The sequence below is a fragment of the Pan troglodytes genome, chromosome 8 (genome assembly GCF_028858775.2).
Source record: "Pan troglodytes isolate AG18354 chromosome 8, NHGRI_mPanTro3-v2.0_pri, whole genome shotgun sequence".
Lineage (NCBI taxonomy): Eukaryota > Metazoa > Chordata > Mammalia > Primates > Hominidae > Pan > Pan troglodytes.
The window spans coordinates 122683109-122707415 of NC_072406.2; the positions used below are offsets into that span (position 1 = coordinate 122683109).

The 24307-nt window shown below is 38.0% G+C and overlaps 1 protein-coding gene and 1 non-coding gene across 2 annotated transcripts in view; both read left to right on the forward strand.

Moving 5' to 3' along the window:
* The first annotated feature begins 6846 nt into the window (after positions 1 to 6846).
* SMC3 (structural maintenance of chromosomes 3) overlaps positions 6847 to 24307 on the forward strand; it is a 37554-nt gene continuing 20093 nt past the window's right edge. The window contains exons 1-13 of the mRNA XM_016919315.4: positions 6847 to 7428; positions 8526 to 8601; positions 13436 to 13474; positions 15076 to 15143; positions 17154 to 17225; positions 17571 to 17650; positions 18363 to 18441; positions 20631 to 20748; positions 21650 to 21825; positions 22292 to 22372; positions 23125 to 23289; positions 23582 to 23703; positions 23924 to 24137. Coding sequence (XP_016774804.1) covers positions 7414 to 7428; positions 8526 to 8601; positions 13436 to 13474; positions 15076 to 15143; positions 17154 to 17225; positions 17571 to 17650; positions 18363 to 18441; positions 20631 to 20748; positions 21650 to 21825; positions 22292 to 22372; positions 23125 to 23289; positions 23582 to 23703; positions 23924 to 24137 — 1305 coding nt within the window. The 5' untranslated portion in view covers positions 6847 to 7413. The remainder of the gene's footprint in view (positions 7429 to 8525; positions 8602 to 13435; positions 13475 to 15075; positions 15144 to 17153; positions 17226 to 17570; positions 17651 to 18362; positions 18442 to 20630; positions 20749 to 21649; positions 21826 to 22291; positions 22373 to 23124; positions 23290 to 23581; positions 23704 to 23923; positions 24138 to 24307) is intronic.
* LOC112204698 (small nucleolar RNA U13) lies at positions 16097 to 16198 on the forward strand. Its single transcript, XR_002938365.1, has one exon. It is a non-coding gene; the product is annotated as a small nucleolar RNA U13 (small nucleolar RNA).

Consider the following 24307-nt stretch of genomic DNA (forward strand, 5'->3'; position numbering starts at 1 on the left):
AACCTCTGCCTCCCGGGCTCAAGCGATTCTCCTGCCTCAGCCTCCTGAGTAGCTGGGACTACAGGTGTGCGCCAGCATGCCCAGCTAATTTTTATATTTTTAGTAGAGATGGGTATTCACCATGTTGGCCAGGATGGTCTCGATCTCTTGACCTCGTGATCCACCCACCTTGGCCTCCCAAAGTGCTGGGATTACAGGCATGAGCCACTATGCCTGGCCAAACCTCCCTTTTCCTAGTAACTTGTTTTTTGCATTTCATTGCTTTCTCCCAAAAATACTTATACTAGATTTAGGGATTTTGTATTAAATACCTTTTAAATTATAAAAGATAATTTAAACCAGAAAATGTATCAGCTTACGTTACTGTTAAATAATGTAGTTTTGTGTTTAACTTTCTAGTGATACAGTTACTACTGAGTGAAAAATTGGGAATCTGGAACCTGGCATATTTGAATCTATGCCAGAATTTGGATTTCTGCATTAATCTAAATAGCTCAAGCTTTGTGTAAAGACGATCTAAACCTGAGATTTCAATAGCACATTTCAAATTATGATGTATTTCAATTATATACAGCACTGTTATATTTTATGAAATGGTTCAAGAATGACTTAGATAATCTACACATTATCATCTGTACATGGTCTAAGTATTGGTATGGTTCAAAGATTCACTGTTGAAATATTTTCCTAGGTTTTTCCAGCTTTATTAAGATATATTTCACATACAATAAAATTTACCCATTTAAAATATGGAGTTGAGTTATTTTCACTATATTCAAGAAGTCATGCAACCATTGTTACAATATAATTTTAGGATATTTTCAACACTCCCTTTCCTCCCCTAAAAAACAAACCTGTACTCCATTTTCAAACCTTCCCTTCCAATCCCCAGCCCCAGGCAGCCACTGAACTGTTTTCTGTCTCTGTGGATTTTCCTATTTTGGAAAGTGCCTAAATGTTTTCCAAAGTGGCTGCATCATCTTACAATCCCACCAGCAACATACGAGGCTTTCAATTTCTCCATATCCCAGCCAACACATGTTATTGTCTGCCTTTTTATTTTAGCCATCCTAGTGGGTATGAAGTGGTATCTGACTGTGGTTTTGATTGACATTCCTCTGATGACTAATGATGTGGAGCATCTTTTCACACGTTTATTGGCCATTTGTTTATCTTCTTTGGAGAAATGTGTATTCAAATCTTTTGCCCATTTTTAAAGTGGGTTGTTTGTCTTTTATTGTTGAGTTGTGAGAGTTCTTTATATATTTTATATATATATATATATATATATACACACACACACACACACACACACATATGTAAATTGTCAGGTATATAATTTGCAAATATTTTCTCCCAGTCTATAGCTTTTCACTTCTCTTAGTGAACAACAGTTTTGAGGAAGTACAATTAATCTTTGTGTGTGTTACTTTGCTTTGGCGATGCATTACAGAAACCACTGCCAACACAAGGTCACAACGATTTACTCCTATGTTTCCATCTGGGGGTTTTGTAGTTTTAGCTCCTAGGTTTGCTAAATAAAATTTATAGAAAGTCATTGGTTTTCATGGAGCTCCTGCACTAGACCCAACAGACCAAACCAAAATGGATTTACTCATATTGAAGTTCCACAACACCATGCCAAAACTAAGTTGTTTATCTGACCTTTCAAGAAATCAAGAGAGAGAGAAAATAGCCAAATTCCTAAATAGGCCTGTTTTAGCCAGCATGATGAGGAAGCTTCCTCTGCTTTAACCTTTACAAGGAGAGCAACTTTGAAACAGCTGTGTTTTGTTTTCTGTCTGCTTTCCTCAGCCCTTTTCTATCTAGAAAGCCATGATCTTCTGCTCAACTCACCAGAATGTGCATTCTTTTTCATAGAATGGGGTGTTGCTTGATTCTAGAATCACAAGTAAAGCCAATTAAGATCTTTAAACTAAATTCATTATAATTTTGTCTTAGGACCTGTTTAAGTCTATAACGCATAGGGGTTTGTGGCTATGGTTCATAGACCATGTTGTTCTAGGAGTAAGATAAGTTGGCAGCCAGTGACAGTGTGTACAGCTTCACTTACATACCAAATTAGATTAGGCTTGAGCGAGCACAAGCTGATGTCAGTCCCTGCAATGGAAAGTCTCAACCCCTCATCCAGTTTATGTACGGGAGGCAGATCTCACACCACAGCCCATCAACTGAGGGGGAAGCTGAGTCCCAAGGAAGGTGTATTTTCTCCTTGGGTATATTCAGTATCATTTCTTTCAATCTGACCCTAAAACTTAACAGAGTAACTGAACTCTAGGAAAAGGGGAACACCCAGATCTTTTGAGTGCTGTTGGACATAGGATCTGAGCTGACACTGAGCTCAAACATGTTTATGGCTCCCCTGATCCAGTGGAGGTGTACAAAGGCCAGGTGATACATGAAGTCCTGGCTCAAGTCTGTTTCACATTCGTTGCACTAGGTCCATAAACCCATCCTGCGGCAATTTCCCTGACCAATGAGCACACAGTCAAAATGGATTTTTTTCTCTTTTTTGAGATGGAGTCTCACTCTGTCACCCAGGCTGAAGTGCAGTGGTGTGATCTTAACTCACTGCAACCTCCACCTCCTAGATTCAAGCAATTCTTCTGCCCCAGCCTCCCTAGTAGCTGGGATTACAGTTGCAGGCCACCATGCCTGGGTAATTTTTGTATTTTTAGCAGAGATGGGGTTTTGCCATGTTGGCTAGGCTGGTCTCAAACTCCATTTGGGGTATATAAGCCCCAAATTGTAACTGCCCTTTTGAGTCACATTTCTTTGTGAACTCCCACATGTACGTATGTGATTAAAATCTGCTTTTTCTTTTGCTAGTGTGTCATGCAGGCTGGAGTGCAGTGGCACAGTCATGATTCACTGCAGCCTTGAACGCCTAGGTTCAAGCCGTCCTCCCACCTCAGTCTCCGGAGTAGCTGGGACTACAGGCGATCGCCGCCAAGCCTTAAGCTCCTGTCCTCTTATGTTCATGGATTCCCCCCACTCCACACCTCACCCATAAACATAAAAGGGCAGAGGAAAAGTTTCTTTCTCCTCAACGCTATTAGGACACATTCATGCTAGAGGTAATCAGTAAATATCTGTTCAATGAATGAATGAATGAATGAATGAATGAATAATGGGGGGTGAGGTGGTCCCAGAGTCTTTGGTCAGTTTTCTCCTGGCATTTTGATTTTTCAGTTTAGCTCTTTGCTGTCTTTTCCCAGGGATTTGCTGACTACAAGTTTGGCTATGAACTAATAACAAAAATAGCTAACACTATGTCTTGTGCCAGTTATTTTAAATAAATCAGCCTAATTTACCTGCAAGGAAATTTCCATAGATATCATTAAAATCTTTACTTATAGATGAGGAAACAGGCTTCAGGAGGTTAATCTTCCCCAGGTCATACATCAGCAAGTGATAGAGCCGGGATGTGACCCGGCTCTCCCAAAGTCTGACCACTGACTGTTGGGGCAAATGTCTATCTGCATCTTTGCTGCCTGGAAAGGCAGAGAATATTCCCATTTTATCTACAGAAAGTCACATGGTAAAATGACATGTCCCAACTCATGGAATTTGTCAAATGGAGTCAGCATAAGACCCTTGGGTTTCCAACCCAATGCAAAATAAGTACCCTTGCTCCTCACAGCATCAGTGAGAAAAATCTAAGACAGACCATACACATGATAGCACTTTGAAGCTGGGTGAGGAGCTACACAAATATACGGGATTATGATTGCTGTGTGTCTGTGCTTTGAGCATTAGAGACTCCCTTCTTAAAGAGACTTATGATTAATGTCTCTTTTTCCCCTCCTCCCACTCCAGTGTGTCTAAGTGATCATGCTGAATCAATCTGAGGTGGGGTTGGGGGAGAGAAATAAAAACACTGAGGAGGTGATGCCATGTGTTGTTAATGGGATGTTTAGATGTAAAATGATGTTACCAAGCAAAAAGGGCTCAGTGCTTGATGTGCTAGAAGCCAATACTATGATACCGGGTTTTTGAGAAAAGAAAAGCTTTTTATTGCAAGTTGACTAAAAAGACAGGAATCCAGCTCGAATCTGTCTCTCTGTGCTAGGTTTAAAGCAGTAATTTTATTAGAAAAAAATTCATGGGTGGATTCTGGGATTAGTAGGTGATTGGCGGAAGGAAAGCGGAGGTCTAGAAAGTGCTGAGGCATGCACAGTTACCTCTTCATGCCACCACATGGATCATATGTCAAACTCAGGGGGAGTTTGTATGAACCATGCACTGGAAATTCAGGCTGTGATGTTAGCAAACCATTCTGCACAAACTCCAGTTGGTCATGTTGGTTGCAAGCAATTTCAGTCAGTTTTTTAATATTACAAGTGGAGGGAGTTTCAGCAAGTTGTTTCTTTTCTCATCTGCTATCCTGCAAACTCAAGAATTTGTTAGTCACAGGCTTCTTTAACTCTTTGGGGCACTGTTTCAAGGCTGCAGTTCTCCGTTGTTTAGCTATGAGCTAGTAGGCACTGTGCGGCTGGCATTCTGCTTTATGGTGGCAATTTCTTTCAGGAATGTCCCTTTGCTTCCAGATAGTTCATAGGTTTGAATAACTATTTATCCTGGCTAAAGGAGATCAATATGTTCGACTCCTACGTACTTACCAGAAGAGAATGATGCTCCTAAGGGGGATGAAAGGTGGGTGGAATGGGGACATAGGGAGCTTTTAAACACCAGTAGCTGGCATATGTAAGCCCTGCACGGTGGTAAGTACTTTGCTTCTGTGCATTTTTCACTCATAAATATATACTGAGTACTTTCTGTGAATTAGTTACTAAGTAACAGCAGGAACAAAATGAAGTCCCTTCTCTCTTGGATTTATATTCGTGCAGAGATAGACAATAAATACATAAATATAAATAAAAGCATTACATTCTCAAAATCACCTTTTGATTATTTTAGGTTTTTCGCTGATCTTTTTTTCTGCCTATATAAATTATATAAGCTAATTGTATAAGCTTCATTTAATATGGAAAAGCCTAAGGAAGAAAGTAAAACTCCCATCACTGTGAAAGCCATTCAAATGTTTTAGTCACCATCTTTTCATATTCTGCCTACATATGTATAAACAATTTTAGGTAGATAGGATTATCTTATACATCCTGTTTGTAATTCTAAATATGATGGAGTTTTATCGTCTTCATTTTATAGACTAGGAAGTGGAGGCTTAGAATTTTTTTTTTTGAGACAGAGTCTTGCTCCATCACCCAGGCTGGAGTGCAGTGTCACAGTCTCGGCTCACTGCAACCTCTGCCTCCTGGGTTCAAGTGATTCTCCTGCTTCAGCTTCCTGAGTAGCTGAGATTACAGGCGTCTGCCACCACGCCCAGCTAATTTTTGTATTTTTAGTAGAGACGGAGTTTTGCCATGCTAAGCCTCCACTTCCTAGTCTATAAAATGAAGATGATAAAACTCCATCATATTTAGAATTACAAACAGGATGTATAAGATAATCCTATCTGCCACGTTGGCCAGACTGTTCTGAAACTCCTGACCTCAAGTGATCCACCCACCTGGGCCTCCCAAAGTGCTGGGATTACAGGCGTGAACCACCATACCTGTCCTAAGCTTTAAATAATACAACTAAAATCTAGAAGTAAAATGTTTAGATTGAGTGCAGTGGCTCATTCCTGTAATCCCAGCATTTAGGGAGGCAGAGGTGGGAGGATCGCTTGAGGCCAGAAGTTAGAGACCAGCCTGGGCAACATAAGGAGACCCCGTCTCTACAAAAACAAAAAAAAGCTGGGCTTAGTGGCCACAGCCTGTAGGCTGAGGTGGGAGGATGGCTTGAACCCAGGAGTTCGAGGCTGCAGTGAACCATGACCGAGCCACTGTGCTCCAGCTCCACCCTGGGTGACAGAGCAAGATCCTGTCAAAAAAAAAAAAAAAAAAAAAGTTAGAAATAAAAGAAAATGCTTAAATATTTATTTATTTTGAGACAGTCTTGCTCTGTTGCCCAGGCTGGAGTGCAGTGGCGCGATCTTGGCTCACTGCAACCTCTGCCTCCTGGATTCAAGCAATTCTCCTGCCCCAGCCTCCCGAGTAACTGGGATTACAGGCACCCGCCACGACGCCCAGCTAATTTTTGTATTTCGAGTAGAGACGGGGGTTTCGCCATGCTGGCCAGGCTGGTCTTGAACTCGTGACCTCAGGTGATCCTCCCCCCTCAGCCTCCCAAAGTGCTGGGATTACACGCTTGAGCCACTCGACCAGGCCTATTTATTTTTTTAAACCAAGGGCTGGATAGGATTTGATCCGGGCTCCAGATAAAGGACTCATAGGGAGACAACCTGGTTAGCAGAGGCAGTTAGGAGGCTACTAAAAATAGTTCAATCTAGAAATAATTAGGGCCAGAATTGTCTCCAGCAGCGGGCGGGGGGGGGGGGGGGGCTGGGGATGATTTGGGTAGTTATTTTGTTCTCTTCCCAGCAAGTAATTTCAGAGCAGCCCAGAGATTCATTTTCTAAACAAATGATGTTTTTCTCCCAAGACTGACAAGGATCAGACAGACCTAGGGTTGCCACTAGCACCTAGTATCTTTCAGGCTGTTTTCTTTTGTTTTTAAAGTGGATTAAAAGCTTTCAGCCTTACCTAAATCTTTGTTGCTATTGTACAGATCTGCCTAGATTTATAGCAGATGGTTGAGCAGAAACAGTTCCCGAGAGAATTAATCATCACATTATTAAAACAAATTTTCGAGCATTGACAAATCCCTTCGGGGTTGTCCTCCGAGTGGGCAATTCGGAACCAGCTTGGGGCGTGCTAAGATTGTAAACGTTCCTATGGAGAGCGATAACAAAGGGGCGGCATTGACTCCGCACACAGAATTCCAAGAATCACCAGCATTCCATGTGTTCCAAGGCTAGCACAGTGCGCGCGAGGTCCGCTTTTTTAAACAGCGCGGAATCACGTGGCCGACGGCCCGCGGCGCTACTGGCCCTCGGAGTCTCCCTCTTGGCTTTGGCGCGGAACCTTTCCCCCTTTGTGGACGCGACCATTGGCCCCGCGCTCGGAGGTGGTACGGACCAACCCTACGGTCATAGATTTTCCGAGTGAAGCTTTTGACTAAGTCTCAGGAAAGCGTTAGCTACAGAATTCTAGATTCAAAAGAAATCCACCAAAAAACGCTGTGGAGGACTGGTTTTGCCTAAAAGAAAGAGCAGACCTGAACTTGACTCCTCCTACGCCCTGTGAAGGCTGCAAGGTGGTTCCGTCCAAGGCGCGGACTCCGCCCCCACGAGCGCCGCCATTTTGTTTGGCTGAGGGGAGCGAGCGGCGCTTTGGGGGAGGGGTCGCGTAGGCGCCTCACCTGACCCTGCAGCCGTGCGGTTGCTGCTCCGGGGCAGGTCTCCTTCCAGGCCAGGGGCCCGGAATCATGTACATAAAGCAGGTAAGGCCTTCACGTCCCTCCACCCCGTCATGGGCCAGTAAGGACCGCTCCTTGAGGCGGGACTGTTGCGGCGCCACCCGCAGCCTCTCCCCTGTCTCCACAGGCTGGACCAGGGCTGGGCGGGGACTGTGGGGGAGGAGGGAGACCCGGGCCCCGCTAGTGCCCCGGCTGCGGGGTCGCGGAGAATTGGGGCCCTCCTTTGCAGCCCGGGCCTCCCCGCTGGCGCTTGTCTGGGAGAGGCAGGATCTCCGAGAGGTGTGGAAGGGCCGGCGGGCGGGCCGCTGGGAGGGACCGGGCCTTCCTGGGTGGCCCCAGAGCTGGCGGGGGCACCCCGCCGGGGCGGCCGCGGGCGGGAAGGGCTGTGTGGTCCTGCAGGGGTGGCCTCACACGGCCCATGTGCCTGGGATGTGTGGAAAGGTGGCCTCCCCGGCCCGGGGGCGGCCCTGGGGGCATTGGCTGGGGTGTCGTCACCTGTCACTGCGGGGGGCCGTGCCTCTCCCCGATTAACCCGCGAAGTGAGCGGGACCCTCCTGCTTGCAGGATACGGAGCGCCGCCTCCCTCGGTTGTTTACTTCTGTCAAAATGGTCTTCCCGCGCGGGCCTCCACCACAAAGATGAGCACACGGCCTTGGAGACGGTTTTCTATTGGGTCCGTCGGGCTCTGAGCACTCCTTCTTTGGAACGTGGGCTCTTTCAGGCTGGCCGGCGTGAGTGACTGAAAGCAGCACTCGGTGGTCTTGGAGTCAGGAGAGCTGGGGCCCGTCGGCCTGCTTTATAGACTTGCTGTTGTACTGCAGCGTTTAGTGTTCAGTTAAGCTCACACGGTGTTTTTGATGTTGAAAGGTCCTTAACAGGTTGACAGCATAACTCCTAAAAAAAAATAAAACCCAGCAGCATTGCCTTCGCAAAGATTACCGATAAAAGGAGTTTTTTTTTTTAGCAGATTTTTAATCACCACTTTCCAAAACGAATTTTTCTTATATGAAATTTCGAGTTTTCTATATTGCATTAAATGAAAAACGAGAAAGAAATGCAAGAGAAAAATGTTAATTTTTTTGGGGGGGGGTGGGTTCTCAAAAATGTTTTTTATTTACTAGGTGATTATCCAGGGTTTTCGAAGTTACAGAGATCAAACAATTGTAGATCCCTTCAGTTCAAAACATAATGTGATTGGTAAGTGTTCTTGGTTTACTCGGTCATATTTATAGTCTATACAGATAATGTAAATTCTGTCCATTTGTATATTGGCTTAAGGAGACAGGAATTGTCTTTGAATATTAAGTTATATTTTTCTGCGTGAAATAACTTTTCTGTCTTATTGCACTGATGAATTGCTTATTTTTATAAACTTAAAATGTTTGGATAAGACACTCATAAGTTATACATTTTTTATCTGGGTAGCCTTGTATGTGTGTGTAAGAGTGTTTTAAAGCATTTCCGCTCTTCTGTTCTTGTTATATATCCTAGTGAAAATGCTGACTGTTGCCTTATTTCAGAGACAGACAATTTTTATTCACAAAGTAGATGCCAGGATTCCCCCTCACCCCTGGCAGTCAGTGTCTCTAAGGACAGACCATGTAGCTAGACTGGAAGAGCATAAACTTTGGAGCATAACAGAATGGGGTTCACATCCCAGTTGTAGGGGGGTGGGGGCCTGGGGGAGGGATAGCATTAGGAGAAATACCTAATGTAAATGTCGAGTTGATGGGTGCAGCAAACCAACATGGCACATGTATACCTATGTAACAAACCTGCATGTTGTGCACATGTATCCTAGTATAACAACAACGAAAAAAAGAATCCCAGTTGTGGCACACGTTCTTTTTCACTTTCTGAGAAGCTTCAGTTTTCTCATTTGTAAAGTGGAGATGATACCTGTCTCATAGGGCTGTTGAGAAGATTAAATGAGAAACCTTATGTAAGTGTGAAGATAAAGAGCTAATGGTGATTGCCATTAACAATATGTAGTCATTATAGATTGCTCAGATTGTAGTGTGCATTTTGCTGATACAGCTAACAAAAATGTTTTCTGACACTCTGCTGAGTATTTTACAGGATAGATGAAAGGAGTGCTTCTGGACACCAGAAACACAGACTGCTGTTGACATAGTTTTGCTGTACAGAGTCCAAACTAAGTGGTATATTAGTTTGCTAAGGCAGCCATAACAAAATACCATAGACTGGTGGCTTAAACAAGATATTTTTTTTCTCATAGTCTGGAGGTCAGACATCCATGATCAGGATACCTGCATGGTTAGGTTCTGGTGAGGCTCTCTTCCTGGCTTATGGACAGCTGCTGTCTTGCTGTGTGCTCACATGGCCCCATCCTCATGTCCTCATTTAACCATAATCATCTTCCAGGGGTCCCCATGTCCAAATACTATCACATTCGGGATTAAGGTGTCAGTTGTTTCAGGGGGACACAATTCAGTCTGTGGCGCGTGGGTGAGATTCACATTACTGATGTTTCCAGAAGACCTTTAGAGAATCATACTTCATTTTGTATAAAATGATAAAATTGAAGGCAGGTTTTTTTGCCCTCGATTTATCAATAGCAGCCTTGTAGTTGGGAATAAAGAAGGCATACTTTTTTTTCCCCGCTTGTGCTCTGTCTACTGAAGTCATTTAATTGAATTGACATGCCATAGGGTGGCTTAATTGTACTGGGGTTTTGCTCACATATAAGTACTTTCTGATTTTTTTCATCAATCAGAAAATCTTTAGAAATGTAGAAAAATAAGAATTATTCGATTTCTGTTTTCTTTAACTTGCACCTTAAAATAAGTATCTTAATATTTCATTTGTGTGATTTTATAAATGATCTGTAACTTACTAGCTAGAATGATTACATTTTGTCTATAAGGTCCGTCAAATACCATTGTTTTAGCTGTTATCAGTTAGCTGTTGTACTTTGTGATTGCAGCATTAGATTTGTTAATAGTCACTGTTACAAAGGAAAATGGTTTTGTTTAACTAAAACAAATGAACCCAAGATAACAGTACTGATTAAACATGTTTTAAAACCAGACAGGTTGTAAGACATAATGTAAGAAAGACCAAAAGTAGTTAGGTACTGAGATTTGCCTTAAAAATATCTGGTGAAAGCATACCACTTTGATTGATGAATGATGTTGACTATTAAAAAATATCTCTTGTACTGATGTTGGGTATATGCATCAAACATATACCTTTTTAGGGACTTTTTCCCCCTAACCTTTAACAAAAGAAATACATGTTATAGAACATTATGGAAAAGCTAAAAGGAAGAAAATTAAGATAAACTATAATCCTTTTACCCAGAGATAACCATTCTTTGTTTTTTACTGCACACCATGATTCTTCAGAGATAACCATTCTAAATAATAACAGTCTATACTTGTGATTAGTCCTGGTTTCCTAGAAAACAGCACAGACAGGATTAGCTGCTAAGGCTTTAATGGGAGGTGCAGTTTGAGGGCAAGAATGAAGAGAAAAGCTGGTCATAGATTTCTAAAGAAGACACAGGTGGTTTGCAGTCATGTTGAATAACTCACAGACTTTGTGGACCCACCATGCCTTAGAAAGGTCAGATGATAGAGGAATGGATTTGGATTCTGACAAGGATTTGTTTGCTGGCACCTGTCTTTCATTGGTCAAAGTTTTCTACATCCGGCATTGATGCCTCCAAGCTTTTGGATTGTGGTGCTCTGGGAACTAACACCCGGAAGTAGTCAGGGAGTTATAGCCTCCTTTCCATGTTCACAATTCAGGAGTACCTGAATGTACTCCCAAGGTAGCTTGAATCTACCAGAGGTATTAGGAGACTGAGCTTTTCCATTGATTGGCAGCCAAGGCCTGGGTTGAGAAAGGTGAATCTGGGGCCACATATAAACTGTGTTTACCTCAGTACGTTTTTAGTCTTTGTATATATCTTCTTAATATATATTTAAATAAAAATGGGTTCATTTTTAAATAAAAATGGGTTCATTTTTAAATAAAAATGGGTTCATTTTTAAATAAAAATGGGTTCATTTTTAAATAAAAATGGGTTCATTTTTAAATAAAAATGGGTTCATTTTTAAATAAAAATGGGTTCATTTTTAAATAAAAATGGGTTCATTTTTAAATAAAAATGGGTTCATTTTTAAATAAAAATGGGTTCATCATATAACTTACTGGTAATCTGTTATTCTCCTTCAGGATAAATCTTGAAATATCTTTATTAAATATTCAGCATCCTTTAAAATTGCTATATAGTGTTCCACTCTAGGATTAATTCTTAAAAGGAAATTCTTAAAATTTCAGTTATTTATAGATGGATTGTGGTTTGAAATATTTATTCATTTAATGATAAATTGTCATCTTAAACTTTTATTTAGAAATAGTTTCAAATTTACAGAAAAATTGCCCCAATAAGAACTGTTCAGAGACTACTCATAAACCCTTTACCTAGATTCACCTGTTGTTAACATTTTCCCCACTTGCTGTATCATTTCCACTTTTTACACACTTTTTTCCTTAAAGTTATTTACACCATGGTCCTTTACCTCTGACTTTAATGTGTACTTTCTAAGAGGAGGGATATTCTCTTTCATAATCACAGTACAATTTACAACTTAAGTAAATTTAATACATAGTAATCTGTCCATTTTCCAGTTATGTTGACTGACCCAGAAGTGTTCTTGATAGCATTTTTCCCCCTCCAGTACAGGATCTAATTTAGGAGCAGGTATTTCATAGTTGTCATGCTTCTTTAGTCTCCTTTAATCTGGATCATTTCCACAGCCTTCCTTTGTCTTTTATAACATTGTTATTTTTGAGAATTAAGACATAAGTGATGTTGTGTCCCTCTCAGGATATCACATCTGGAGGCACATGAGGTCTGTCTGACTCTTATTGATGATATTACTTTTGATCACCCAGTCAAGGTCTAATGTTTCCACTGTGTAGATATTATTTTTTCCCTTGCAGCTAATAAGTAATATAGGCAGATGCTTTTGGACCATGTAAATCTTGTGCTCCTTTTCAAACTTTGTGCCTGCATTTACCATCTGTTGATGACCCTTGCCTTTATTCTGACGGTCACAAAATGATTTTTCATTTCCAGCACTCCTTTCACATTTACAACTTGGCATTTGGTAATTCTCCTTCCTTACCTACTTATTTATGTTTTTATTATTGATATGGATGCATGGATTATTCCCCCCACCAATAATTTATAATTTATTTGGCCATTTTGATGCTCAGATTACCCCTAGTTTTAGCTACTTCAAGCTGGCTCCTGTGTCTGTCATATGCGTTTTTTTAAAAAGTACATCCTTTCTGGCGTGACATGAATGATCTTTTTGAGATTTACTTTGCATTAAAGGTGGTAACTTTGTGGTTAATTTGCTCAGGATATTTCTGGCTCAAGATTGAGAAGACTGACATAGTTATTTATGAGTCTTAACACTGAAAATTTCACTAAACAAATACACTTAAAATCAAAAGGATTTGATACCCTTTTACATATTGAATTGCTTATATTTGAGTTTTGTTAGTCAAAAAGTACCTTAAAATTATTTATACTTTTGTGGTTCTGTGAGACTACACATGATAATATAGGGTTGATTTTAAACATGAGAACACTTTAAGGATTTAAAATGATTGTTTTAGAACATTAGTAATATATGAATCTTTAAATTGTTAAACATATAGTTAAAATAGAATTATATATCCATTGTAATATGATATTATAAGAGCCAGGTAGTATATTTAGCTATTCCTATTCATTTTAAACTGTTGGGTAAGAGCAAACGGATCAACTGTGAAATATCTTTAAAGAAAAAACTATTAGAAATCTGTACAAAAATTGAATTTATTTGGTGATTATAGTTGTTTTATTGGTTTCTTTTGTTCACTGTTGTTTAATTTCAGATGTTAAGATGTATTAGAAAATTGGATTTTAAAAATATTGAGTATTTTTTAAAAGGTAAACAGTTTTATTGGTTTTTATGTAAAATAACTTGTACTTTTTGAAATTTTCCAGTGGGCAGAAATGGATCTGGAAAAAGTAACTTTTTTTATGGTAGGTGTTGCTTTTTGAATTGTAAATATATTAAGACCTGGGTATCTTAGGGTAGATTAGTAAAATCATTAATTTTCTGAGGTTATGTATGCATGAAACCCAAGAAATACTTTATATGGGGTTGCAGCTTAAGTGTAGAGGGTTTAGAGTATACAGATCTGAATTCTGCTTTATACCCAGTGGCTGATTAGCTATGTGAGAGTGGGCAAAACATGTAGCCTCTCAAATTTTTCTTTTCACTTTAAAAATGGAGATATTTGGATGTTTGCCCTGTCTACCTTAGATGGTTTGTAAGAATGGAATGCAATAGTATGTATCAAAATGCTTTTTAAACTTGAATGTAATATATAAATGTTATAAATGCATATTTTAAATGTGTGTAAATGCAGTAGAATAGTTGATAGTATTGCTTTGGAAAATTGTTCATCTTTCTTATTTCACCTTTTTAAAAACGTTTTCTAAACCAATCATCTTTGTAAAGGATGAAGAGGTATAAAAAACTTGAAACTGAACAGACTGTTGTCACTTTGAAGATAGTAAATAGAGCTTCAAAAATTCTCTCTAAAGATAAATTGCATTTAAGTGTAAATAGCAATGCGTCTGTTAACAAATCCTTTGAGGAGAAAAACATTTTAACAAAATTAGACAGTTAAGGAGTAGGTTGAAAAATTTGAACTTTTTAGTTGGGTAATGCTTGAGGGAAAGGGGCATTTAGTGGACTGGCTTAATAAGAGCAAAGGTTCTATCTCTTCTGTGCACACGAATCTGAAAGGCACTCTCTAGCCTGTATATCCTATTGTGGTTGTAATTTGGCAATGATGAGAGAGTGGACTGAAGTGGAAGTATTTCAGAATCTCCAGGGATGAGGGCAGTGTGAAGTCTCCTCACCTCGACCTGTGTCCATAGCACACACATTAATGCTTATGCACGTACTTGCTGATGTGGGCACCCCCACCACCTCCACACATACACAGTGCCAGAGGTCTCTTGGGTGGACTGGGACAAGAACAGCTGAGTAAAGAGTTCCACTTCCTAGGCAGGGTGGTCCAGTTAGGTACTCTGTATCGAAGTAGGAATGGCCCCTTACAGAGCTCGGTATAGTATAAGACGTGTAGTAGAAGTTGGGCATCTCAAACATTTCCCTGTATTTCCTTAGTTTTATTTCTTTTGGTAAAGTATCCACTTAAGCATATTCTCAAAATACATCCTATTTTGTTAAAAAGGATTTTAACTCGTATCATTTATGTCTAGTGGGGAAAAAAGCAAATACAGTGTTAACCTAATCCAGTCAGTGAACACTTTGAGCCAGAGGTATACCTTAGTTTTGCTTGTCTGTTTTCATGTATTTCGGTGGTTTCTCTTTATTTTCTTACTTTAAATGTTTCGATGAAAACTTCTCAGTATTTTTCTTATATCATTTCCTACCTGATTAGTCTGATGTGCAGGCACATTTTCTGCATTTCCTTTTGTCCATATGAAACAGATAATTTATTTGCATTGTCTATTACCAGACACACTATGTTCTATTGAGGTGTGGGAAGTTATAAATAAGTTATAAACACCTTTTTAGGGTATACTAATAGTTGTTTTTGTATTTCCAGCAATTCAGTTTGTTCTCAGTGATGAGTTTAGTCATCTTCGTCCAGAACAGCGGTTGGCTTTATTGCATGTGAGTGAGACTGCTTTAAGACATTATTGATACTACATGTATTTTAAAAATAAATTTTCCATGCTGGTTAAAAAAGCATTTGTTCAAGTTTCAGATTCTTTGTGAACAAGACACAATCTATCTCATAAGTGTGTTACTCTGCTGTGAAATTTAGCCTAACATGTTAATGCCAGATAAAAGCCCAATTTTTATACAGTGGTTTAGGAGAAAATTATAGGATTTGCCTATAGATGGATATGTCCTCCATATAAATGTCTTAAAGGAGACAGGATATATATCATAAGTGTTTTATTCTGCTGTGAAATTTAGCCTAGCATGTTAATGCCAGATAAAGGCCTAATTTTTATGTGATGGTTAGGAGAAAATTATAGGATTTGCCTATAGGTGGGTATGTCCTCCATGTACATTTCTTTAAGGATGTGATCTGCAAAGGCTTAAGAAGCAGGTTTGCTGAGGAGAAAGAAGAGTTTGAGATTGCAGATTAGGAACTTTAAGATGCAGAACCAAAAATTAATTTGGAACATAGAGAAACAACCATTGCAAACTAAACAACATACAAGTTGTTTGTTGTTTTAGCCATATTTGTACTTAGATAGTAAACATCATTTTCCAGTATGAAAAACAGTAGAGATGTTCTGCAACTTACAGCGGGGTTATGTCCTAATAAACCTATCATAAACTGAAAATACCATAAGTCAAAAATGGACATTAGCCTACAGTTGAGCAAAATGATCTAACACAAAGTCTGTTTTATAATAAAGTGTTGAATCTGTCATATAATTTATTGAATACTATGCTGAAAGTAAAAAACTGATTTTATGGATACTCAAATTATGGTTTCTACTGAATGTAGACTGCTATCACGTTGTCATTCAGCCATTTGTTGAACCGTCGTAAGTTGGGGTCCACCTGTATATTTACAGTAATGTGAGTTAGGATATTTTATTAAGTGGGTCCTTTTGTAATGCATAAGCACGATGATTGGGTTTTCGTGTTCATGTGAGTCATGCCTCCCTCAAACCTTGTTAGGACATTGGCACATTACCAATGTGATGTGGAAAAAAATATGAGTAATGGACTAAAGTAATTTTAGGATAGAAAATCATGAAAGACTACAATAAAATGATTAATCCTTCTGATTTGAATATTGTTTATTAAAGACTAGAAAATGAAATTCCTCAATATGTCTTAACAGTGTTTCTGACACATAGGAAATTGTTTTGTTTAGCTCGTCTGTCTTTTCCCCTTGTTTAGTTTGAATTTGTAGCCCAGTAATCAGAATTGATTTCCTATAGAAAAATTCTTTTTAGGTTTTTCAGATTGGCATTAAAATAATTAATAACCTCTTTGGTACAGTTCTTCATTGTATTTACTACATAGTTTCTATAATCTGGAAGGTATCTGGACTTGGTACCATAGTTTTTGTGTCATAGATTGGTTTAAATGTGACACATGTTAAATGTGTATATTTCTATAATAGATTTAGAACTGTAGAATGTCTCAATTTTTTTTAAAAAACAGACTTTTGGTAATTATCCCATGATTTATTAGGATTTCTTTGCAGCATTAAAATGAGACTGTAAGAGAAAAGCCTCATGGTGTATTAGATATTAGCAAATAGGTAGAGTTAAATGTCCCCAGTCTTGCAGTCTAATAAAGTGGTCTGTAGAATCATATTTAAGGATATCTAACTTTGACATGTCTTGCATAGTTCTTATTTTTTATTTAGAATCAAAAGCTATTTGGTTGAGAAGTTTTGTTGTCCTAATCTAACGTCTCTGCTGTTTTGGCAAGAGGGATATATACTATAACTCTGGGGATATCCCCAAAGTATGTATCCCTCTTGCCAAAAGAGCAGAGACGTTAGATTAGTGTGTGTGTGTATATATGAATCTAGCAGAAATTTTTCTCCATTGAATCAGACTTGTTATTATGCCCTAGACTTTAAGAATCCTTTAAAGGATATGAATATACAACTTAAATGGCAAATCTCACTTCTTTCATTTTTAGGAAGGTACTGGTCCTCGTGTTATTTCTGCTTTTGTGGAGATTATTTTTGATAATTCAGACAACCGGTTACCAGTAAGTAACTTTTTTTTTAAAGTAATGTTGAGAATTTAATTGGTTTAGCTGATTTTCTTCATACTTTGAAACTTTTTAAGCTTTTATAATTTGTTATAATAATTACAGTTTATATACTGATTTTATCTTAAAATGACAATGAATACTCTGTTAACAAATGGGAATGTACAAACTGTTGTGAAAAGTGTCTTGGTTAAGAGTATTGAGTATTTGTAGTAGTATTTTTAGTGAGATAATTGAAATTTTAAAATAAATAGTTATGGGCAAGGACTTTAAAATGACCTTATTTAAAAAGTTTTCTCCTTTACTATTAAATTAACTGTGGGCTTTTACATTTTTTCTTAGATCGATAAAGAAGAAGTTTCACTTCGAAGAGTTATTGGTGCCAAAAAGGATCAGTATTTCTTAGACAAGAAGATGGTCACGTAAGCATTTTTCTTTTTTTTAAAAAAATTGAATATGTACTTAAATAGAGATGGGGTATTGCTGTGTTGGCCAGGTTGGTCTCGAACTCTTGGCCTCAAATGATCCACCTCGGCTTCCTAAAGTGCTAGGATTACAGACATGAGCCACCACGCCCAGCCAGCATTTTTCTTTTTCTCAATACGGAGTCTTGCTCTGTCGCCCAGGCTGGAGTGCAGTGGCGCAATCTCGGCTCACTGCAACCTCCACCTCCCGGGTTCAAGCTATTCTGCTGCCTCAGCCTTCTGAGTAGCTGGGATTGCAGGCAGGCACCACCACACCCGGCTACTTTTTGTATTCTTAGTAGAGACAGGGTTTCACCATGTTGGCAGGCTGGTCTCGAACTCTTGACCTTGTGATCTGCCTGCCTTGGCCTCCCAAAGTGCTGGGGTTAGAGGCATGAGCCACTGCGCCCAGCCCGCAATTTTATGATTTCCTTACAAAAGAGTAAAAGTATTCTTTTACCTGCTTCATATATGAGGAATATTTGCTTCATCTTCAACAAGTCAACATATAGAGGATAAACATAAGAATCAGAAAGTTCTGAGGATGATACAGATGGTTTAATTACTGATCTTTCCTCCCTAAGGCTATCAACCCAGGAGCTACTCTACTCATTGCTTAATGGTGCTTTAAAATTATTTATCGGAAAGTAATTTCATTGTTTGTCAACAGGAAAAATGATGTGATGAACCTCCTTGAAAGCGCTGGTTTTTCTCGAAGCAATCCGTATTATATTGTTAAACAAGGAAAGGTAAAACAATTGTATGTCCTTTTTAAGTAGAATTTGTTTTCTGAGTAATTCTTGAGTGATGAATTTGGTTTATTGATTTGAGTGGTTAAGCTGAAGCAAAAATGGCCATATTCTTTTACATGGCCGTAAAGTACCAAATAGGTCCATTGCATGTTGAGATGGAAGTATTTCAGCATATTAAGTGGATCTTGTTTTCCTAGTGACTGGTATTACTTACTGAGGTGAAAGTATGGGAAGACATTATTGGCTTATGAATGTTGCAATAATTAAGAATATTGTAGGAATTCTATAAAAATCACATTTGAAAAACTTTCTAAAATTAATATTTTGTGTTACCTAATTATTTATCATAATTAAAATACTGAAAAGCTAACATTACCAGAAATCTGCCATTTTGCTACGTGTTATTTTCCCTAATAGGGATTGTTTTTACATTTTTTCAGCAGCCAAACTACAAACTTTTTTAACTGATTGTTCTGCTCTCTTCTCATATACTTTCACTTTTTTTTTGGACTAGGGAAAATTCTCAAAGAATATTCACTTATTTTATACTGTAGGCCTTTTTTTCTAGATATGTATTGGAAAGTTAGCATTTAGAAGAAGTGATTAGGAAGAATATGGAGTTTCAGTTTTAGAAAATGTGTTACTGGAAGAACAAGTTTTTTTCCGATTTAACTATTTGTGGGAGATAAATTTTTTTAAATGGAGGCTGATTTGAAAGAGCACTTTTCTGAGATCCGTCTGCTGTCAATCTAGGCCCTTTTACTTCATTTCAGTTTCTGCCCGTATGCCATCCTTGATTGCCTCATCTGAAAGCATTGCGGTCCCCTCAACCCTATGTGCTTTATTTCCTTAATCTGTTTTTTCTTCATAACACTTACACTGTTATGATAGTACTTATTTTCTGTCTTTTTCCATTAGAATGTAAGCTCCATGAGGGCAGGACCTTTTCTGCTTTGTTTGCTCTTTTCCAGTGCCCAGCAGTGGCACATATGTTGTAGCCATTTGAAAAATAATTTTTAAGTGAGTAAATTGCATGAACCAATATGTATAATTGGAGCGTTCAATAATGAGGATCTGAAGGATGATTCTTTGATGTAGATACTTTTGATAGACCATATTTTCTTAGAGATAATTTCAATTTTTTAATGCAGTGATATCATTTTTGACATTTAGGGATACTTGTTATATATTAAGTTGCATGGCACTTAAGTTGTACCATTCTCTCTATATTTAAAGCATACTATTTTTGTCATATCGTTAGCCTTCTGTATCTGTAGGTTCCACATCTGCAAATTCAGCCAACCATGGATCAAAAATATTTAAATAAAATTTTAAAACAGTACAATAAGAAATAATACAAATTTAAAAATACAGTAAAACTATTTACGTAGCATTTACATTGTATTATTATAATTAATCTAGATATTAAAGTATATGGAAGGATGTGCATAGGTTATATGCAAATACTATGCCATTTTATATAAGGGACTTGAGCATCCTTGGATTTTGGTACCTGCAGGGGGTCCTAGAACCAATCCCCATGGGAACTGAGGAAGAATTGACTTTTAATATATTATTGTAGCTTTAAAAAAAAGTGTAGTCAGTGATGGTTTTCCCTTATAAAAATACTTTGTTTTTTGAGAATGGAGCTCATCTTTTATACCTTACCATATTGACTAAGAAAAAGATGATGGTGTGAGATACTCCTTCACTTGTTAGCCCTATTCATAAAGGAGAGTTATGAACGTAACAGTTGTATTTGGATTTTATTTGGTAAATTTCATTTAAGTAAAGGAGACATAGATATGTAGGCATGCCTACTATACAAATGACATTAGGCAAATCATAATCTATTTAAAACTTGGCATGTCCCAAATTCAAAAGTCTGAAATACAAAATGCTCTACAATCTGAAACCTTTTGAGTGTGGACATGACATTCAAAGGAAATGCTTGTTGGAACATTTTGGATTTCAAATTTTTGGATTTGGGTTGCTCACCTGGTAAGTATAAATGCAAATATTCCAAAACTTGAAAAAATCTAAAATCTGTAACACTTCTGGTTTCTAACCATTTTGCATAAGGGATACCCAACACCTTCATGTGTATTAAAAACCTTTCAACGTGGAGTTCTTCTTCTTAAACGGAGGCTACAGCTATGTAATGATTATTTTTCTAAAAATTTTAGATCAACCAGATGGCAACAGCACCAGATTCTCAGAGATTAAAGCTATTAAGAGAAGTAGCTGGTACTAGAGTGTATGACGAACGAAAGGAAGAAAGCATCTCCTTAATGAAAGAAACAGGTAAAATAAATGGGATATTGCCTTATTTTTTTGTTGCAAATTACTGTTTTTGTGACAGAGTGGCTCCATGATGGGAATATAGTAGGTGTTTAGTATATGACAGCAGTAGATAATGCTGTTATTAATAAAAATTGAGAATCCATAACACCAATGATGTTAGTAGCTTTTAAAAATATTGTGGAAACGCACACTGACTTTTTTTTTTTTTTTTTGAGATGGAGTCTTGCTCTGTCACCCAGGCTGGAGTGCAGTGGCGCGATCTCTGCTTATTGCAACCTCTGCCTCCCGGGTTCAAGTGATTCTCCTGCCTCAGCTTCCCTGAGTAGCTGGGATTACAGGTGCCCACCACCATACTCAGTTAATTTTTGTATTTTTAGTAGAGACAGGGTTTCACCATGTTGTCCAGGCTGATCTCGAACTCCTGACTTCAGATGATCCACCTGCCTTGGCCTCTCAAAGTGCTGGGATTACTCATATGAGCCACTGCGCCTGGCCGGCACACTGACTTTTTAAAAGGAAGCTTAAACTGAGGCCCTTACTACATGTTATAAAAGAACCAGTGTCACCATGTGTAAATTTGTTCTCTGGTGCTTTTCATAATAAAGGATCTTAAGCCATTTATGCCTAGCATTCCATTATTGGAATCCTAAGCTTGTGGATGTTACTTACATTCTACTGCTCAAGGTCATTGCCAAGGTCTGATTTTTCACAGAAAAAAATTTGCAACCTCCGGCATAAATGGGCTAATTGCTATTTTAGTATTTTAAATTGGGTTACCACATCACATCAAAGAAATAATGCTACAGTTCTTAAAAATAATTTAATTCAAGGTATATTTAAGAAGTGATATTACATAAAAATCTTATTCAATTCTTCCACCTCTCTCCCCATTTCTTTTAAGAGGGCAAACGGGAAAAAATCAATGAGTTGTTAAAATACATTGAAGAGAGATTACATACTCTAGAGGAAGAAAAGGAAGAACTAGCTCAGTATCAGAAGTGGGATAAAATGAGACGAGCCCTGGAATATACCATTTACAATCAGGAACTTAATGAGACTCGTGCCAAACTTGATGAGGTAAAATATTTACCTGTGACACTTAAAATCAGATTAATTTTGTTTTTATGAATTTGTTAAACTCAGGCCATAATTACACTTTTCAGTGATTTTAAATAGAAACTTAAAAAAACCTCTCAATGAATTTATTAGTCAGCAAGTTTTTTTAGTTCAAGGAAATTAGCCATGTGGTCCTTTCTATGTAGTATTATCTGAAATATAATCAGATGGTGGTATTAGGCAGACAAGATGAGAGGAAAGCCATTTTGAAGGCTTCTTGTAGTTGTAGTATATCCTAAACTACACATTTTGTACAAAAATTTAGTGCTTCAGTTTTCTAGTTTAAAATCATTTTTAAAATTTTTGTAAAAAATTTGAGTGGTTACTTTTGGTTTATTTTAATAGATAGAAAAATTTTTATTAGATGTTATGAAATATTTAGTAATTACAAAATGAGTTAGATATGATAAGTTGTTTTTTTTCTTAGCTTTCTGCTAAGCGAGAGACTAGTGGAGAAAAATCCAGACAATTAAGAGATGCTCAGCAGGATGCAAGAGATAAAATGGAGGTAAGATTATAAACAAGGTTCATGTTAACTTACTTTTTACTTTTGAGACAGGGTCTTGTTCTGTCATCCAGGCTGGAGTACAGTGGTGCCATCATGGCTCGTTGTAGCCTTGACTTCCTGGGCTCAGGCAATCCTCTTGCGGCAGCTTCCTGAATAGCTGGGAGCACAGGTGTGTACCACCACACCTGTCTAGTTTTTAAATATATTGTAGAGACAAGGTCTTACCATGTTGCCCAGGCTGGTCACGAACTCCTGGGCTCAAGTGATCCTTCTGCCTCAGCCTCCTGAAGTTTTTTTTTTTTTTTTTTTTTTTTTTTTAAAGACAGGGTCTCACTCCATTGCACAGGCTGGAGTGCAGTGGTGAGATCACAGCTCACTGCAGCCTTGATCTCTCAAGCTCAAGTGATCCTCCCACCTCAGCCTCCAATTTTTTTATTTTTTGAAGAGATGGAATCTCAGTATGTTGCCCAGGCTGGTTTTGAACTCCTGGGTTCAAGGAGTCCTCCCACCTGGGCCTCCCAAAGTGCTGAGTTTACAGGCATGAGCAACCATGTCCAGCCATCGTATGTTTTTGACCATAGTAAACCCTTTTGTACCAGAATTATGGAATGATTACACAAGGGAGAGTTAGAGGAATTGAATATTGAACGGACAGAGTAGTACTAAACATTAAGTGAAAGAGAATTAATGGTGTCACAATTCTGCTATTGTACTTCTAATTGCCTTATTTTCTGTTTAATACTTTTGAATAGGATATCGAACGCCAAGTTAGAGAATTGAAAACAAAAATTTCAGCTATGAAAGAAGAAAAAGAACAGCTTAGTGCTGAAAGACAAGAGCAAATTAAGCAGAGGACTAAGTTGGAGCTTAAAGCCAAGGATTTACAAGATGAACTAGCAGGCAATAGTGAACAAAGGGTAGGTTAAAATGCTAAAAATGAAAGATGTGAATGTTCAGGTGAGTAGCAACTGTAGAAGACAGCCCTTTCTGTGACTGGTATGTGTTGGAATTTTTTTTTAAGCTTTGCTACGTTAACATAATTTGTACTCAAGTAACAACTTGGTACTGTCCCTTTGTTTCTTACATTAAAAAAGAGTTTCATGTTACAGGTGGGTTTTCTCATGAAGTTTTTTTCCTGAGAAAACATTTATGCTAGACCTAAATTATGCAAAAAATTTAAAGCAGTTTGCATTTTTACTTTATTTACAGAAACGTTTATTAAAAGAGAGGCAGAAGCTGCTTGAAAAAATAGAAGAAAAGCAGAAAGAACTGGCAGAAACAGAACCCAAATTCAACAGTGTGAAAGAGAAAGAAGAACGAGGAATTGCTAGGTCTGAGAACTTTCACCAACACTTTAACTTTCTACATCATATTATGTAAAACTAGGTTGTTCAAGGAGCTCAATTATATAGTAGCTGCTTTTTACACTTAATTCTTTTTGTATCATTTTGAAAAATGGCTTTATGTTTCTGTGTGCAGTTGACATTATTGGTTACAATTAAACTTGGTTATTATTCTCCTTTTCATCCCATTCGCTTCTATTTTGTGTAGATTGGCTCAAGCTACCCAGGAAAGAACGGATCTTTATGCAAAGCAGGGTCGAGGAAGCCAGTTTACATCAAAAGAAGAAAGGGATAAGTGGATTAAAAAGGAACTCAAGTCTTTAGATCAGGCTATTAATGACAAGAAAAGACAGATTGCTGCTATACATAAGGATTTGGAAGACACTGAAGCAAATAAAGAGAAAAATCTGGAGCAGTATAATGTAAGAACTTTTATAGCTGCTTTGTAAAAATCTTTCAGAAGAGATAAATGTGTTTAGTTTTATCTACTTCAAGTTTTCTTTTTAAATAACTCTACATGTTGCTCTTAAAATATATGACAGATACTTACTTAGAAAAGGCCTGCACAATTTAATATACATATAGTTCTTTT